The 17,054-nt window shown below is 54.7% G+C and overlaps 1 protein-coding gene across 1 annotated transcript in view; it reads left to right on the forward strand.

The window, feature by feature from the left end:
- Nucleotides 1-15,687, forward strand: part of NPTXR (neuronal pentraxin receptor) — a 56,030-nt gene extending 40,343 nt beyond the window's left edge. The window contains exons 6-9 of the mRNA XM_011964327.1: nucleotides 5,313-5,538; nucleotides 7,076-7,323; nucleotides 10,885-11,064; nucleotides 11,314-15,687. Coding sequence (XP_011819717.1) covers nucleotides 5,313-5,538; nucleotides 7,076-7,323; nucleotides 10,885-11,064; nucleotides 11,314-11,538 — 879 coding nt within the window. The 3' untranslated portion in view covers nucleotides 11,539-15,687. The remainder of the gene's footprint in view (nucleotides 1-5,312; nucleotides 5,539-7,075; nucleotides 7,324-10,884; nucleotides 11,065-11,313) is intronic.
- The last annotated feature ends 1,367 nt before the right edge of the window (nucleotides 15,688-17,054 follow it).

A 17,054-nucleotide genomic window follows, 5' to 3' on the forward strand; every position in this document is an offset into this window, starting at 1 on the left:
CCTGGCAAACATGGCGAAATCCCATCTCTACTAAAAATACAGAAAGTAGCCGGGCGTGGTGGGAGGCACTTATAATCCCCTCTATTCTGGAGGCTGAGGCAGGAGAATCACTTGAACCTGGTGGGTGGAGGTTGCAGTGAGCCGAGATCACACCACTTCACTCCAGCCTGGGCAAAAGAAACTGCGTCACACACACAAAAAAATGTTAGTCATGACATTAATAGTAGACACGCCTGTGATGCTTCCTATGCCTACTGCACACTAAGCGCTTTCTATCTATGAACTTGGTCAATCCTCACCACAATGCTATGAGATTTATTATTTTACCCTTTGGGGCCAATGGGGAAACTGAGGCACGGTACCTTTACATAACAAGGCCACTCAGCTGATGGAGCCCAGGTGTGAGCCCCAGCAGGACTCAGAACTCAGGGGATGGTTGGATGGGGGAGGTGAGGGGCCATGGTCCACACTGCTCCCCCTGAAGGCTGCTCACTTTCCAGTTGGTCCTGCTGCCCCTGCAATCTGCCCCTGGAGAGGGAGGTGGGGTGGCAGGATGGAGTTTCTCTGAGAAAGCTTCTTGACCCCAAACTCCCGCCCTGGCAAAACCTGGTGGTCTGGTCAGCCCAGAATGGCCTCTGCCTCACCGCCAGCTGGGAGTACCACTGCCTGGGTGATCCTGGGCAGGGGTGGCTGTGCAGAGGGTGGGACTCTGACCCTCAGCAGACCCAGACCAGCAGTGTAGGCCTGAGGAATGAGCAGAGATTTCAGGATCAGGAAGGCCAGGCTGGAGTGCTGGCTCTGCAGCATCACAGGTATGTGACCTTAGGCAGGCACTGAGCCTCAGTTCCCTCATCTCTAAGTGGGCCTCCCTACTTACCCAGGCTGTTGAGAGCAGCCTAGAACTGTTTGCACAGAGCTTCCCTAGTGCGGGGCCTGGCATGCAGCAGAGTGCTCGATGGAGACAGCTGCTGCCGTTAGCATTCTGATTGAGTGCTAATGAGCTCAGCACATTAGTGGCTGAGCTGGGCCTAGAACAAGGGGCTCTGGCTCTAGGCCCAACACACTTACGCCAAACCCCACCCTGCACTCCCAGCGGGACAGGCCATGCGTTCTCAGCCTCCACCTTCCTGCCCCAGCAGGAGCTGAGTGGGGGTGCTGGCGTCATTATTCCCTCCATCATCTTAGGTGAGGGGCCCACTTGGCATCAGGCCGGGAGCCCACGCGGCACAGCATTTGCCCACAGCAGATGGGAAGTGGGGGTGCGGGAGTCGTGTTCTTCTGATTCAGACACTGGGACAAGGAAGGACTCACACACGATCAGGCGAGCCCACCTCCTCCATGGCCTTCCTGGCCGCTGCAGAGCCAGTGGCTCTGACAAAAGAACAGCTTGAGCGCACACCCCCTCAGCCCGCACGTTTTCTCCTCCAAACGGCATCTGTTTAAATAGCCTCCACACGCTGTTCTTGCTGGCAGGTCTTCCTCCCTCTGTTCTTCCTGGCAAGTCTTCCCCCCTCTCTCCCTTTGCTGGAGAGAGGAGATGCTGGCTCCAGGGATATCAGCTTGGCCCAGCCCCATTGCTATAGACAATTTGAAAGGACTCCTGCCTCAGTTTCCCATCTGTGAAATGGGGATAGGAAGAGTGCCAGCCTCAGCAAGTGGTTGCGAGGATTCATGAATAAACACATGCCAAGTGCCAGTGATGGGCCTGGTGCACAGCCTCATTACACGCATGCCCCTCTGGCCTCAAGCTTGGCACAGAGAGTGTGGGGAACTGAGGACAGAACAGCGCCTGGGACTGGGGAGACCCTGCCCCAGCCCTTCCAGCCCTGAGATGAAATGCATCCCGTGAGCTGATTGCCTCAGTCCAAGGCTTCCTGGAAGTCCAGCCATCTCAAATGCAGTGGGTGGCTGAACCTGTCACCCTGTGGGCCATCCAAGGTCACTTGAAGGCTCTGGAGGTAATGTGCGCCCCATCAGCTAATGTAGTCAGGCCCCACAGTTAGCATTATGCTTTTATAGTCCATGAGGGCCTGTCACTTGTCCTCCCATCCTTCCATCTGTCCTGGGAATGGACAAAAGGAAGCCTGTTTCACCCCCCACACACTTTTTTTTGAGTCTCGCTCCGTTGCTCAGGCTGGTGTGCAGTGGTATGATCATGACTCACCGCAGCCTCAACCTCCCAGGCTTAAGCAATCCTCCTGCCTCAGCCACCCAAGTAGCTGGGGCTACAGGCATGCACCACCATGCCTGGCTAATCTTTGTATTTCTTGTAGAGATGAGGTTTCACCATGTTGCCCAGGCTAGTCTCGAACTCCAGGGCTCAAGCGCCCATCTTGGCCTCCCAAAGTGCTGAAATTACACACATGAGCCACCATGCCCAGCCTGTTCCCATTTTAGAGGAAGGGAAACCAAGGCTTTGTGGTTAGTCTGCACCAGAGCCAGGGTTTGTAGGCACCTTGACAGAAGGAGCCCTCGGGAAAGCAAAGATGAACGTAAGGGGGGAGTGCACTGTAAGGCTCCTATGCCCATCCCATGCCCACCTTCACCTGGCCTCCACCCCAGCCTGGTGGGCCAAGTAGGCATCTGCGTGGATGGGAGGCCATGACCTCTTACACAAGAGGTGGGTGGGGGGGATAATGGTGGCCAGTGTCCCCCCTCTCCCGCTGCTTTCATGGGTCCCTTTCCAGAACCAGCCTGGATGACCTTAGTGACTTGTGTCTGTTGCCCCATCTTACAGCCCAGAATGGAGAGGTTGATCCTTAGCCCCTCCCCACTGCCAGCAGAAGAGGGGGGTTGCTGAGTCTGCGTGGCACCAGACCCCCTGCCCTGTGAAGCAACCTCACCTTTCCCATGGGAGCCAAGGGACAAGTGGGACAGAGAAGGAATAGGGCTTCTGGAGAGGCCGCCTGGCAGATGCCAAGAGAGGCTGTGTGGTGAGTGGTGCAGAGGGGGTGGGCGAGCCAGACTGCTAGGCTCAGATCCCAGCTCTGCTACTGCTCCTGGTGTGATTTGGTTAACTCACCCCAGTTTTCCTGCCCCTGAAATGGGGATACTGTTAAGTGGATTCAGAGAGGGAATATTTGCAAGGTGTCTGCTGGGGCTCAGCCGGCAACAACAGCGTCCCATTAAGTCTTCTCACCTACCCCACGCACCCAAAACCATGCCCTCGGCACCCACTGCGGGCCAGGCTCTAGGCATTTCCCTTACATGCCATCACTGAATGCTGACCAGCCCTGGAGGCTGAGCATTTCAAGTGCCCGTCTTATAGAAGAGGAAAAACTATCCCGGAGTGTTAGCCCCCACACCTGCCCCCACTCTCACGGGGAAGTGGCAGAGCCAAGGGCTGGTTCCTGCAACTCCTCAAAGCAACGTCATGTTGCTGTCCACACTGGCGGCTCCCAAGTCTCAGGCACTGAGTATGGCAGTAGTCCTTTGCCGCCAGCACTCTGACACAGGGGGCGCACTTCTCCCCTTGTCCGATGGCTAGAAAACAGTCTCACAGAAGTTAAGGAAGAGTATGCAGCTCAGGAGGAACACGCGGCCCTCAGTCACTGCAGGCGCCAGCAGTGTCCAGTGTCACCCAGCAAATGACTGAGAAGGTCACTGGCTGGGCCAGTGAGGCTGGGTAAGGGATTCTGTACTTGTCCCAGGCTGCAAGGCCATCCCCTCGCAGCTTAGGAAACTGAGGAAAGGGGGCGGTTCTTGGTTTTCTGTTTTGCTTCCAGCCACAACTTCAGCACCTGGGGCAGTGCCCAGCACACTGGAGCTGCCTTCTGAATGTTTGCTCAGTGACTGAATCACAGAATGCAATGAGTTCATGTCTGGGGCCTAAGCCTGGGAGCAAGGAACTGACTGAGTAAAAACTTCCCAGGCCCCTGGGAAGTTCGCAAGCATCAGGCCTGGTAGCAGGAACCGTGGCGGGGGGCGGAAACCAGGAGGATGGTGGAGGATGGTGAAGGTTTAATTTAGCTCCTAGCAGCTCTTTGCATTATTAATCTCCTACTGACATTTCTGTGACGTGTCTGTCACAGACTGTCCCCTCCAAGAGTCTGGACCCGTGGCCTCACCTGCCTTCCTCCACCCCAGAAGCAACTTCTTCCAGCAGGAGAAGGGGAAGGAAACCCTCCCAGCTCCTGTCCCAGTTCTGCTGCCCATGGGGTCTTAAGATAGGACAGGCATGTGGTGGGGAACTCGAAACACTTAGACCTCATCCTGAGCCGGATGGGGAATGTCAGAGCCTACCTGGAACACTCTGCCCTAGACAGCAATTGCAATAAGCAGCCTCTGTTTATTGATATTTAATCCTTAGTCCTCCCCACAACTCTCCAAATAGGTGCAGCTCTCTTTTGAGTAAACAAGTTCAGAGAAGTCAACATATTTTCTCAGAGTCACATAGCAGATTGGTTCCCGAGCTGGTTTTGAACCCTGGGCTGTCCAACTCCAAAGTATGTGATTTTAACCACCTGCCACCCTGGTATGGTCAAGCCACCGGGCCCCTGCTTCACTCCCTGGGTGGGCCCAGTGGCCATACAATGCCTTTTGCCAAGGACCATTCTAGAGAAGCTTGCTGAGTAAGGGAATGAAACAGTCCGCCCCGGCCAGGCGCGGTGGCTCAAGCCTGTAATCCCAGCACTTTGGGAGGCCGAGACGAGCGGATCACAAGGTCAGGAGATCAAGTCCATCCTGGCTAACATGGTGAAACCCTGTCTCTACTAAAAAATACAAAAAAAAAAAAAAAAAAAAACTAGCCGGGCGAGGTGGCGGGCACCTGTAGTCCCAGCTATTCGAGAGGCTGAGGCAGGAGAATGGTGTAAACCTGGGCGGCGGAGCTTGCAGTGAGCCAAGATTGCGCCACTGCACTCTAGCCTGGGAGACAAAGCAAGACTCCGTCTCAAAAAAAAAAAAAGAAAAGAAAGAAACAGTCCGCCCCTTTACCAGTCCATCAGTGTCTAGCCTTGCTGCTACAAAGGACTAAAGTGGGGTGGTCAGCCCCGAGTGTACCCTGAAACCACCTGGGGAACCTTCACAGTACTCATGGCCAGGCCCCGCACCCCCACCACGGGCTGAGCTGTCCTCAAGGGCCAGGGCCAGCTCTGACGGCTGCTCACCGTCATGCGCCAGAGCCAGGAACAGAGCCTGCCAGGGACCCAGGATGCATCTGTTGCCTGCTGTTGGCATTGTCATTCCCATTTTGCATATTGGAGAAGCTGATGCTCCCCTGGGGTCACTGAGCAGGTGTGGTAGGCATCTGAGTGTTCCAAGCCTTTCCTTCCTCCCCTCAATTGACTTATCTTTCTCTGCCCTGTGAACAGCAGGAGCTTCCAGCCCGTGTGAACCTCTCAGCTGCCCCAGCCCCAGTCTCTGCTGTGCCCACCGGCCTGCACTCCAAGATGGACCAGCTGGAGGGGCAGCTGCTGGCCCAGGTGCTGGCACTGGAGAAGGAGCGTGCGGCCCTCAGCCACAGCAGCCGCCGGCAGAGGCAGGAAGTGGAAAAGGAGTTGGACGTCCTGCAGGGTCGTGTGGCTGAGCTGGAGCATGGTGGGTCCTGGGTCCTGCAGAGGGCATTGGAGGGGTCCCCAGGGTGACAGAGCCACTCAAAAAATATATCCATGCTCCCCAGAGGCTAACATGGACAGACGGGAGGGTGGGGAGGAGGCTGTGGAACACACAGTGGAGAGAATCATTGGGGGATATTATTATCATTATCAACATTATTAACAGGTCTCATTTTCAGGCACTTACTGTGTCCTAGGAGGGGGCTAAGTACTTGATATATCAGCTGATTTAATCTTCACAGTTTTCACAGATGAGAAAACCGAAACTCAGAGAAGTCAAGTGACGTGCTCAAGGTCACACAGACAAAAGTGGTGAGTCTAGACCTCAAACAAGGTCTGACTCCACAGTCATACATTTAACCACCCACAAAATAGCAATTTCAAGGAATCGGTCAGGATTTTGTTTAACACCTGTGCCTGGCACTGCCAAGGATCAGAGGAACATAGTGGGCAGGGTACAGGTATGAGCATAAGGAGAGCTGGCTCCTGGTTGCATATCTGTCTCTGGCTTGCTCTGTGACCTCAAAAGTTCACTTCCTTCCCCAGGCCTCAGTTTTCCTCATCTGAAAAATGGGGGTTTAGGACTCATGAGCTCTCAAGCTTTGAAGTCTTGTGAAGACCACCCTTAAGAGGCTTACAGACAAGTTGGGGAGAACAGGGGAAATGATGAGCAGTTAGCTGGGACCAGCTTACATGGGCAACAGGGGTTCAGGAGAAGAAAATACAGGGCCAGGCACAGTGGCTCATGCCTGTTATCCCAACAGTTTGGGAGGCTGAGGTGGGCAGATCACCTGAAGTCAGGAGTTCAAGGCCAGCCTAGCCATCATGGCAAAACCCCATTTCTACTAAAAATACAAAAATTAGCTGGGTGTGGTGGTGCATGCCTGTAATCCCAGCTATTCGGGAGGCTGAGGCAGGAGAATTGCTTAAGCCTGGGAGGTGGAGGTCGTAGTGAGCTGAGATTGCACCACCGTACTCCAGCCTGGGCAACAGGGAAACTGTCTCAAAAAAAAAAACAAAAGAAAGAAAATCCAAGCTGCTTCCTGGAGGAGGCGGGCCTCAAGCTACTTGTTGAAAACAGAGGTGGGGAGCAAATTTCAGAATGGAGGGGCCATTGCAGGGACTCAGCTGCAGGGGAGGGACAGGTCTGCTGGCTCAGAGCCAGCATCCTGGCTGGGGCACAGGGACAGGAGAAGCAACCTCCAGCCCTCCTCAGCCCTGCCTCAGGCCAGTCTACGCCAGGTCTCCCAAGGGGTCAGGGGAAACAAGGTTAATTTGTTGAAGGTCACATGGCTGGGAAGTGAGGGAAGCGAGATTTGGTCTCAGGACATCTGAGGTCCAGAACCCCTGCACTTTAATCATGCCCCTCAACACAGAGGTGGAGCAGAGAGGGCCCCGAAGGCACTGGGCATGCAGCAGGTGCCTGGGAGCTGTTAGCCTTCTCTCTGAAGTGTGCCCTGTCCACCCCACCCTTTTCTGTGTCCACCGACCTCCACCACATCTGCCTTGCCCACCCTCAGGGTCCTCAGCCTACAGTCCCCCAGACGCCTTCAAGATCAGCATCCCCATCCGTAACAACTACATGTACGCCCGCGTGCGGAAGGCGCTGCCCGAGCTCTACGCATTCACCGCCTGCATGTGGCTGCGGTCCAGATCCAGCGGCACCGGCCAGGGCACCCCCTTCTCCTACTCGGTGCCTGGGCAGGCCAACGAGATTGTACTGCTAGAGGCGGGCCATGAGCCCATGGAGCTGCTGATCAACGATAAGGTGGGCAGGGCTGGCGGGGAGGGCTGGTGGGGGGGACGGCGACCCTTCCAGGAGCTCCCACTCCACACTGGGCTCTTTCATTCTCCTGCTCATTCTCCTGCTCTGCATATTCAGCACACATTAAATGCCTACTGTGTGCCAGGCTGGGCTCTGGGAATATAAAGACAAGCCAGACATGGGGCTGCCGGAAGAGAGGCTGTGTCTAATGGAGGCTCTAAGTGTTATTCCATTTTACAGAGAAGGCAAGTGAAGCTCTTGGAGATCCAGTTACTTCCCCAGTGACCCAGCTATGGGGCAGGGTTGAGGTGTCTGCCCCCAGGGCCCTACTCATCCTCCTGGACTTAAAGAGAAGGGAGGTGGCCGGGCGTGGTGGCTCACGCCTGTAATCCCAGCACTTTGGGAGGCCGAGGCGGGCAGATCATGAGGTCAGGAGATCGAGACCGTCCTGGCTGACATGGTGAAACCCCGTCTTTACTAAAACTACAAAAAAATTAGCTGAGTGTGGTGGTGGGTGCCTGTAGTCCCAGCTACTCAGCAGGAGAATGGCCAGAACCTGGGAGGCAGAGCTTGCAGTGAGCCAAGATTGCGCCACTGCACTCTAGCCTGGGTGACAGAGTGAGACTCCGTGTCAAAAAAAAAAAAAAAAAAAAAGGGAGAGAGAGAGAGAACGGAGGTGCACAGACCTACCTAGAAATGGAGGGAGGAAGGGAGTGCTCATGGCCTCCTTGTTCCTTCTACTTTCCTGGAGCCAGCCCCTCGGGCCCTCCCCGCTATGGAGAGTAGAAAGGTGTTGTGCTCAGACTCTGGGGTCCAAATGCTGGTTTGAGTCTTGGTTCTGCATCTTCACCACTGTGTGACCTCAGACTAGTCATCTAACTGCCCTGTGTCTCAGTTTTCTTATCTCTAAAGCAGGAATGATAAGAACTCTTGCCTCTTAGGGTTGTAGTGAGAAGTGGCTTAAATGCACGTAGAGGGCTTTGAGCAGAGCCTAGTGTTTAGCAGACATTAATAACTGTGAGCTATTTTTATTATACTGGGCACTGTGCTAATAAGCAGTTTACTCACATTATTACCCTTGATCTTCCCAACAGCACTGGGAAGTAGGTACCCTCATTATCGCCATTTTGCCGATGGAGAAACTGAGGCTCAGAGAGGGGAAATAATACATCCTGGCCACACAGCTGCTGGGGTGTGATGTGATTCAGGGTCTTGGGCTCCAGAAACCACCTCTTAACCCCTCCCCTGTTCTGCCCTTGGGCCACCCATCTTCCTCATGCCCAGGCCTCCCTCCCCAATGCCCCTCCTTCAGCCTGGCGGGGAGGCAGGACAAGGACAAGGCAGGGAGAATGATGTGGCAGGAGCACGGTGATTGAGGGGAGAGGAGGAGGAGTATCTTATCACTGTCATCCACTCCTAAAGCTCCTCCCCCGCCTGCCGCATTGCTTTGGGCCTTGCAGGCATGGTGGTCTATTGAGACCCCCCCTGGAAATGCAGATACCACATATCGTACCCACCTGTGACCAGCACACAACACATAGAGCCACTAGGAGTGATTGACACCCATCAGAACCCAGCTGAGGAGAAGGTGCATTTCATGGCATTCTGGAGGGGGAGGAGGAGGAGGGAGGAGATAAGTCCGGGGACCAGTGACTTTCCCTTGTGGCCCAATAAACCCTACGGCCACCGGGGTGGCTGGATCACATCTAGATCCTGCTGCCTGGTGCCCTTCATCACCCCCTGGCTGCCCTCCTTGGCCTGGCCCAAGTTCAGCACTCAGTTCTCATTAGAAGGAATTCAGCACCCTGGACAGGGCATTGCGCAGCCCTGTTCCGGGATGCCCTAGAGTTCTTTTGAGAGCCAGTCTCGCAGACTGCTCACTGTTCCCATTTTATTCCAGCCTCTAATCCTTTGCTCCTACTGTGCCCACCACTTGGTTTGCCTAGCAATGGAATGGTGGATCCATTGTCCTTCCCGATGGGTTTTGACGTGGCTTCTGTTCCCATATCCCCTCTACCTCTGGGCCTCGCAGCCTCTGTACCTCCCGTATGCCCTCCGCTATTTTGTCTTATAGCATTGCCCCGAAGTCCTTCCCTTCCTGCAGACTCAGCTCACTTAAGGCAGACCAGCTCCACATCCCCAGTGTCCACAACAAGGCCAGGCACCACGTCAGCCTCAGAGAATGTTACATTAAATTGTGATCAGAGGCCGGGCGAGATAGCTTATGTCTGTAATCCCAGCACTCTGAGAAGCCAAGGCAGGTGGATCACCTGAGTTCAGGAGTTCAAGACCAGGCTGGCCAATATGGTGAAATCCCCTTTCTACTAAAACACACACAAAAAAAATTAGCTGGATGTGGTGTGCATGCCTGTAATCCCAGCTACTCGGGAGGCTAAGGGAGGAGAATTGCTTGAACCAGGAGATGGAGGTTGCAGTGAGCTGTGATCACACCACTGCACCCCATCCTGGGCAACAGAGTGAAATTCCATCTCAAAAAAAAAAAAAAATGTGATCTCAAAAAATAAAAAAAAAATCAGATCTCCCCGAGACGAGGGAGCCCTTTAGGAGCACCAAATCCAGACAGCAAGCACCTTTCATCTTACAGGCCAGCTCTAACCCATCAGCAGTGACTTCCCAGAGCACTGTGTTGAGGGATCTGAGCTAAATCAAGGCTCGTGATTGATTGGCTATGTCTGCCCTGGGTGGAGGAAGAGGCAGCAGCTGTAGATTTGCCATCCCTTGTCTGACCTCCCTTTACAGATAAGGAAACTGAGGTCCAGGAAGGAAGGAGCAGCCTCCCCAGATCACACAGAGGGTGGTGGCAGAGCCAGGGCCCCATGCTGGAGCCTGGCCTCTGAGTCCAAGACTCATTCTATCCCCGCCAGTACTTCTTCTTCTTTTTTTTTTTTTGAGACGAAGTCTCGCTCTGTCGCCCAAGCTGGAGTGCAGTGGTGCAATCTCAGCTCACTGCAAGCTCCGCCTCCCAGGTTAACGCCATTCTCCTGCTTCAGCCTCCTGAGTAGCTGGGACTACAAGCTCCCGCCACCACGCCTGGCTAATTTTTTGTATTTTTAGTAGAGACGGGGTTTCACCGTGGTCTCGATCTCCTGAACTTGTGATCGTTCCGCCTCAGCCTCCCAAAGTGCTGGGATTACAGGCATGAGCCACTGCGCCCGGCCCCCTGCCAGTACTTCTTGAGCCCCAGCTGTGTGCTGAGTGCTGTGTGAGGTGTTCAGGGGAAGTTGGGATTATGAGACATCCCTCCCACCCTAAGTGACCTTAATAGGCCACTTTTATAGACCTTAATAGGTTGGAGAGTGAGTGAACTACCTCGTGACAACTGAAAACCAAAACCAGAGAGTCCCTTGTGATCTGGTTTGGTCTTTGAAGAAAGAGGAGAGAGGAGTCAGGGAAAGACACTGGGCAGGAGGATGAAGAGGGTCAGGCCTGGGGTTGGGCCCTGGAAGGATGGACATGGGTCTCCCCTGCCCCACCCCGCTTCCTCAGCCATGGGCCTTGGGCCTTGGGGCACCTCTGACCTGGGGTTGGGGGACCTGTGTCCAGGTGGCCCAGCTGCCCCTGAGCCTGAAAGACAATGACTGGCACCACATCTGCGTCGCCTGGACCACAAGGGATGGCCTATGGTCTGCCTACCAGGACGGGGAGCTGCAGGGCTCCGGTGAGAACTTGGCTGCCTGGCACCCCATCAAGCCTCATGGGATCCTTATCTTGGGCCAGGAGCAGGTAAGGCTCAGGCTGGTATTGGGGCTGGACCTCCCCATTGTGCAGATGGGCAGACTGAGAGCCAGAGAGATGAGAGACATGCCCAAGGAGCTAGAATCTTGGAGGTGGGGCTAGAGCTTGGTGGGAGGGGCTTCAGTGGGGACAAAGGTGGGGCTTCCTCGGGGACAAGAGTCTGACTGAGTCAGCCTGCCTGTCTTTTCTGCTCCCTCATTCCTCGTCTCTCCTTTCTCTGCTGCTGTCTTGGCCCAGGATACCCTGGGTGGCCGGTTTGATGCCACCCAGGCCTTTGTCGGTGACATTGCCCAGTTTAATCTGTGGGACCACGCCCTGACACCAGCCCAGGTCCTGGGCATTGCCAACTGCACTGCGCCACTGCTGGGCAACATCCTTCCTTGGGAAGACAAGCTGGTGGAGGCCTTCGGGGGCGCAACGAAGGCTGCCTTCAATGTCTGCAAGGGGAGAGCCAAGGCATGAGGGGCCACCTCATCCAGGACCCCTCCTTTGCCTGCCACTTTGGGGACTTGAGGGGGGGTCATATTCCCTCCTCAGCCTGCCCACGCACTGGCCTTCCCTCCTGCCCCACTCCTGGCTGTGCCTCCCGTTTCCCCTCACCTGTACCCACACATCCAGAACGCCCGCCCTGTGAGTGTGTCCCCTGTCCCCACCTGGGTGGGGAGGAGCATTTCAAGTGAACAGTGGGAGCCTGCCCGCCTGGCATTGCACTGGAGTTGTCTCTTACCCCACCCCTCCCTGCCCATCGATTGCATCTGATTTCACTAATTTTCACAGCACCCCCAGTAGGGTAGGGTTGTGTATGAGAGGGACCCCACTATCTCAGTGGTGGGGGAGGCCACCCACTCCCTTGTCCCCCATGCAACAGGCCCAGTGGCTTCCCCTTCAGGGCCACAACAGGCTGTAGAAGGGGATGATGAGGACATCGGAGGTTAGACTTATCCTCCTCCCACTTTCCACCAGCTGCCAGTCAAGGGCAGTGGGATCTCAATGGAGCCTCCCTCACCCTACCCATGCCTCCCTCTTCCTCCTCTTTCCTCCTCTCTTTGTGTGTAGTGGTTTGAATGTTGGTTCCATGCCTGGCCCAGCCCCACCTCAGTCTCCAGGACATTCTTTTCCCCGCTCCAGCCTGGAGGGAAGGGAACAAAGACCCCGGGAGGCCAAAGGGCTGCAGTCACCCCTTGTGCTCACCCATAGCAATGGCCACTGGGATAGTCATCCCTCTCCCTCCATGCCAAGGACAGGACTCGGGCCACTTCAGCCTGGGCTGGCAGCAGCCCTAAGGCAGAGGCCTCATGGCTCAGGAGACCCCGCCTTTGGCAGAGCCACATTACCTACCCTGTGCATGGTCCTGGGGCAGGAAGGAAGAAGCTGAGAGGGAGGGGAGAAGCATGAAGCAGTGGGCAGAGCGCTGGGTGAGAGGGAGGAGCCCTTGGTTCCTAGCCAGCCCTGCTAATGTCCTGTGTGGCCTTCTATAAGTCCCTGCCCTCTCTGGGCTTGGCTCATTCATGAGCTGAGGCCCTCACTTTGGTCATTTGCCCTCCAGATTGGGTGTGAGCTTCTCTGTGATTCCAGGTGGATATGCGGGGAAAGCACTGGTGACCCTGGGCTTAGCAGGGGTAGTTCCCGGTACTCGGCAGTAGATGGGATGAAGCCAGTCATGGGTTAGGGTCAGCAGAGACTCAGAGTCGAGGGCAAGGTTCAAGGCAGACTAACCTCATGCATGGATTGTAAAAAACCAGCTCCCTCTGGATCACCCCAGCCTGGCACCCTTGCCTGTCTGAGAGTATCTCAAAGGGCTGATGCTTCCTGGTCCCCTTGAGTCATCACCAGCTTCTCCAAGAGAGTGTCAGAATCTTAAGAGCTGAGAGGCTAGGCATGGTGTCTCATGCCTGTAATCCCAGCACTTTGGGAGGCCAAGACGGGCAGATCACTTGCGGTCAGGAGTTCGAGGTCAGCCTGGCCAACATAGTGAACTCCCATCTCCACTAAAAATACAAAAAAATAGCCTATGTGGTGGTGCACGCCTGTAGTCCCAGCTACTCGGGAGGCTGAGGCAAGAGAATCTCTTGAACCGAGGAGGTAGAGGTTGCAGTGAGCCAAGATCACATCATTGCACTCCAGCCTGGGCAACAGAGCAAGACTCTGTCTCAGAAAATAATAATAATAATCTTAGAGATGAGAAAAGCCACCCCATCTGGCACCACATCTGCATCTTGCTTGTGAGAAATGGGGAAGAGTTCAGGGAGGACCCGTGACCTGCACAGGATCACAGAGCACGATGGGGCAGAGCCAGGACTAGAGCTCAGGGCATCTGACTCCCTCTTCAGTGCTCTTCCCCTTCCATGCTGCCTGCCCTTGAAGGCCTTTGAGTTCAGTCTACACCTAAGCAGGTGGACATCTGAGAGGTCAGATGCTTTCCAATATGACACCTGGAACATCTTCCTTTACGTAACACCCAAACATCTTGGCATCCCCCGGCCAGAAAGTACAGGGAGGAGGTTGTGATCCCTGGGCACTTCGGCAGAATGGAGAGCTGAGGTGTCCCTCCCCTGCTAGTCACCTACCAGGTGTCTGAGCAGCTGCAGGCTCCCTGGCTCAAGTGGGCATTGTACCTTTTGTCTGCCTTTTTGTTCCCTGTCTGTCTCCAACTCCCTGAGGCCACTTAGCCTGAGACATGATGCAAGAGCTGCAGGCCAGGAGGCTCAGTGCCATGGAAGCTCCTCCAAGACGCATTCCCTCCAGCACCCAGATCCTTCTTTCCATTTCGAGAACACAAATAGATTGCCCAACCCCTCCAGTACAATCCCACTGGAAGAAAAGGCGATGGCGGACTTCAGCCAGACCTGCTGAGACCTAGGTTGCCACGGTAACAGCCAATGACATCAACCCAAGGGCTGTGTCAAGTGTCTCATCATAAAGGCACTGTTGCTGGGGTGACGGCAGAATTCAGAACTTCGATTTCAGTGACGCCAAGCTTGATCTGTTGCTTTTTGAAGAAGGTAGCTCTTGTGGAGGACTTGGGAGAAGGATGAGGTCTTAGGAAGGAGGGGACAGCACTCGCTTGGTCACTTGAGCCCACCCAGACACACGACCTCGAGTCCTTTATGCTTTGTCCCAGTGAAGATGAGACCTCTGACGTCTAAGCCTTGTTCCCGTGCCGCCTCACCCACTCAGCCTTCCAAAGGGAACAGGAACAAATTTCCCCAGCGCCACTGTTTAGGTCCCACTTTTCCTATCTTCTGCTGCCCCTGAGCACATCCAAGCAGACAGGGCAAGAGGAGTCAGACGTGGCCCAGTCACATCCTAAGCTGCTCCTGGCTGATAACCACAATGGAGCCCGTGTTTGTCCTGCCATTTGGCACTGCACTGAGAGTGGCACTGGCACCGTCCTGTTGATCCTCACAACACAGTTCTAAGTTAGGACATTCTTGGCTCCGTTAGACAGGTGAGGAAACTGGGGCACGGAGAGGTGATGTCATCTGCCTGGTGTCAATCAGCTAGCGAGTGATGGAGCCCAGATTTCAAACCAAAGGGGGTTACCTCCAGGGGCCGAGTACCCACTCACTGTGTAGAGTGTCATCTGGGCACCATTGCTCCAGATGTGTTCTGACACCATTCCCCAGCCCACAGGGCTTGAAGTGAAGGAACAGAGGCGGGGAGTGGGCCAGCCCTAGGGCCAGGGTCCCCTTGGTGAAGCTATGCCACGGGGCTCAGCTGCTTTAGGGAATGTGTCCCTTCCACCATGGGCCAGAGCTTTAGCCCTTCTCTAGCTCAGCTGGAGTTCAGAGGAGAGCTGAAAAAGAAAAGAAAACTGAGCATCTCCCAAGAGTTCTTGGCAGGGAAGGGGAGGGAACTTGCTCTTCCTCCAACTCCTGCTTGGGGCCAAGCCCTAAACCAGGTGCTTCCCAGCTGTTTTCTGCCAGATCTTCCCATCTTGTGGTACGTGGTGCCCCCACCGACATTCCAAGGGGACCGATCCCCTTGCCACCACTCTGCATCACCTGGGACCACAGATTTGGGCAGGAAGGGCTCTGAGAGGAGGCCAAGGCCCTCATTTTATGGATGAGGAAGCTGAAGCCAGGGAGGGGAACGACCCTCAAGGCCACCCAGCTGGACCCGGGAGACTTGAGCCCAGCCTTCTGACTGCGTTCAGCCCTCTCTAGGACACAGCAGCCTCTCCCCAGCACTGAGTCCCCCCTCCTCTGTGCGTCCCAGCACCTTTGGCCTGAGTAAATGTGGAAAGGGGCTCCCTTCCAGAGATGGGATTACTCTCTTCACCCTTTATTCCAGCTGCCTGCCACCCCAGACCCCACCTCCCACCCTGACCTCCGACCCCTGGGTGGGGAAGGGGCTCACGTGGGCCCAGGCTGAGTGTGAGTGAGCATGTCAAGTTGTCTGACACTGTGACATTAGTGCACCCTACTGACAACCCCTCCCCAGCCTCACCCCTTTCTCCTCTCCCTGTTTTGTACATAAATTAACATGAGCTGCAACATGCGTGCGTGTGCGTGCGTGTGTGTGTGTATGTGTGTGATCTGTGTCATGGTTTTGTTACCTTTTTGTTTTTGTAAACTTGAATGTTCAAAATAAACATGCTGTTTACTCTGAGGCTCTTCTTTTGGGATGGGGCTGCCCTGGGAGGTGCTGGGCAGGAAGGAGGGGGCTGCTTTGAACAGGGCAGCAGGGAAAGGCAGAGGAGATGCCTGATCCTGGACTGCCCCAAGGCCACGCGTGCCCCTAAATATGCCCCCCAGCTGACAAGTTCTCCCTGTTCCAGGCTTAGACACACCCCATTTCCCAGAATTTATGCAGGAAGGATGTAAAGAACCCAAGTCCCACATGGAACGTGTCCCAGTTCTGATAACTGGGCTTCGGCCTCATTCCCAATACCCCGTCCACATCTTGTGCTCTAGTTCTGGGATCCGGGTCCTTGACTTGTTTCCTGGGACCTAGTCTGTCCCAGTCACTTGCCTGGACCCCCAGAGTGTTTCATCTGGGAGGGGGCCAGGGTGAGGGACCCTGGTTGTTGTATTTCAGCCGCTCCCTTCCCGACACTACCCAGACTCCTCTGATGTGTTTGGCCTCTAGACTGGACTCTAAGACCAGCATCAGGGTCAGCTACCCCACCCCACCCCTGCAGCACCTGCCCCATCCTTAAGAGGGTCTTGATTAGTCCCCAGCCCTCCCTGCACACACCATCTTAGAGCCACAAAGGCTTCATCCTCCTACTCTTTCAATACTGTCACTGTTCTTGGTTGGATGCCGTCCTCAGATGATCCCTGTGAAAAGTCAGGGTGCTAGCCAGGAAACAGGGGATCACACCGGCAGGACAGGGCTCTCCAGACTTTTCCAAAGCTTCCCAAACTTCCAACAAGAGTAGATTCACCACGTGAGGACCAGGGGGGTAGGTATCCCTGGAAGTGGCACTTCAAAACAGGGAAACCGCCTTGGACGTCTGCTAAGTTATCTGGAAAATTCATGTGCTTTTTTCATTCTACTCCAGAATGAATCCAGATTTGTTTTAAAATAAAAATATTTGAATTACCACTGAGCAAAATTAAGCTATAGGCAGCTATGCCTTGTTTATCCTCTCTTGCACCAGTTTACTTGCAAACACGCTGTCTCCCTCTGTCCCACTCAGCTGGCAAAGTCCAACCCTGGTGAAATACTGCTGTCCACCTGCTTCGTGCCAGCACCTGCACAATTGAATGCAGATGTGAAAAAAAGCACAGATTTTGATGTGTGTTGACCCTCATTTTCTTTTCTATTTATTTATTTATTTTTGATACGGAGTCTTACTCCGTGTCCGAGGCTGGAGTGCAATGGCGCAATCTTGGCTCACTGCAACTTCCGCCTCCCAGGTTCAAGTGATTCTCCTACCTCAGCCTCCTGAATAGCTGGGACCACAGGCACATGGCACCATGCCCAGCTAACTTTTTTGTATTTTTTTTTTTAGTAGAGATAGGCTTTCACCA

Source organism: Colobus angolensis, unplaced genomic scaffold (genome assembly GCF_000951035.1).
Source record: "Colobus angolensis palliatus isolate OR3802 unplaced genomic scaffold, Cang.pa_1.0 Scaffold65, whole genome shotgun sequence".
Classification (NCBI taxonomy): domain Eukaryota; kingdom Metazoa; phylum Chordata; class Mammalia; order Primates; family Cercopithecidae; genus Colobus; species Colobus angolensis.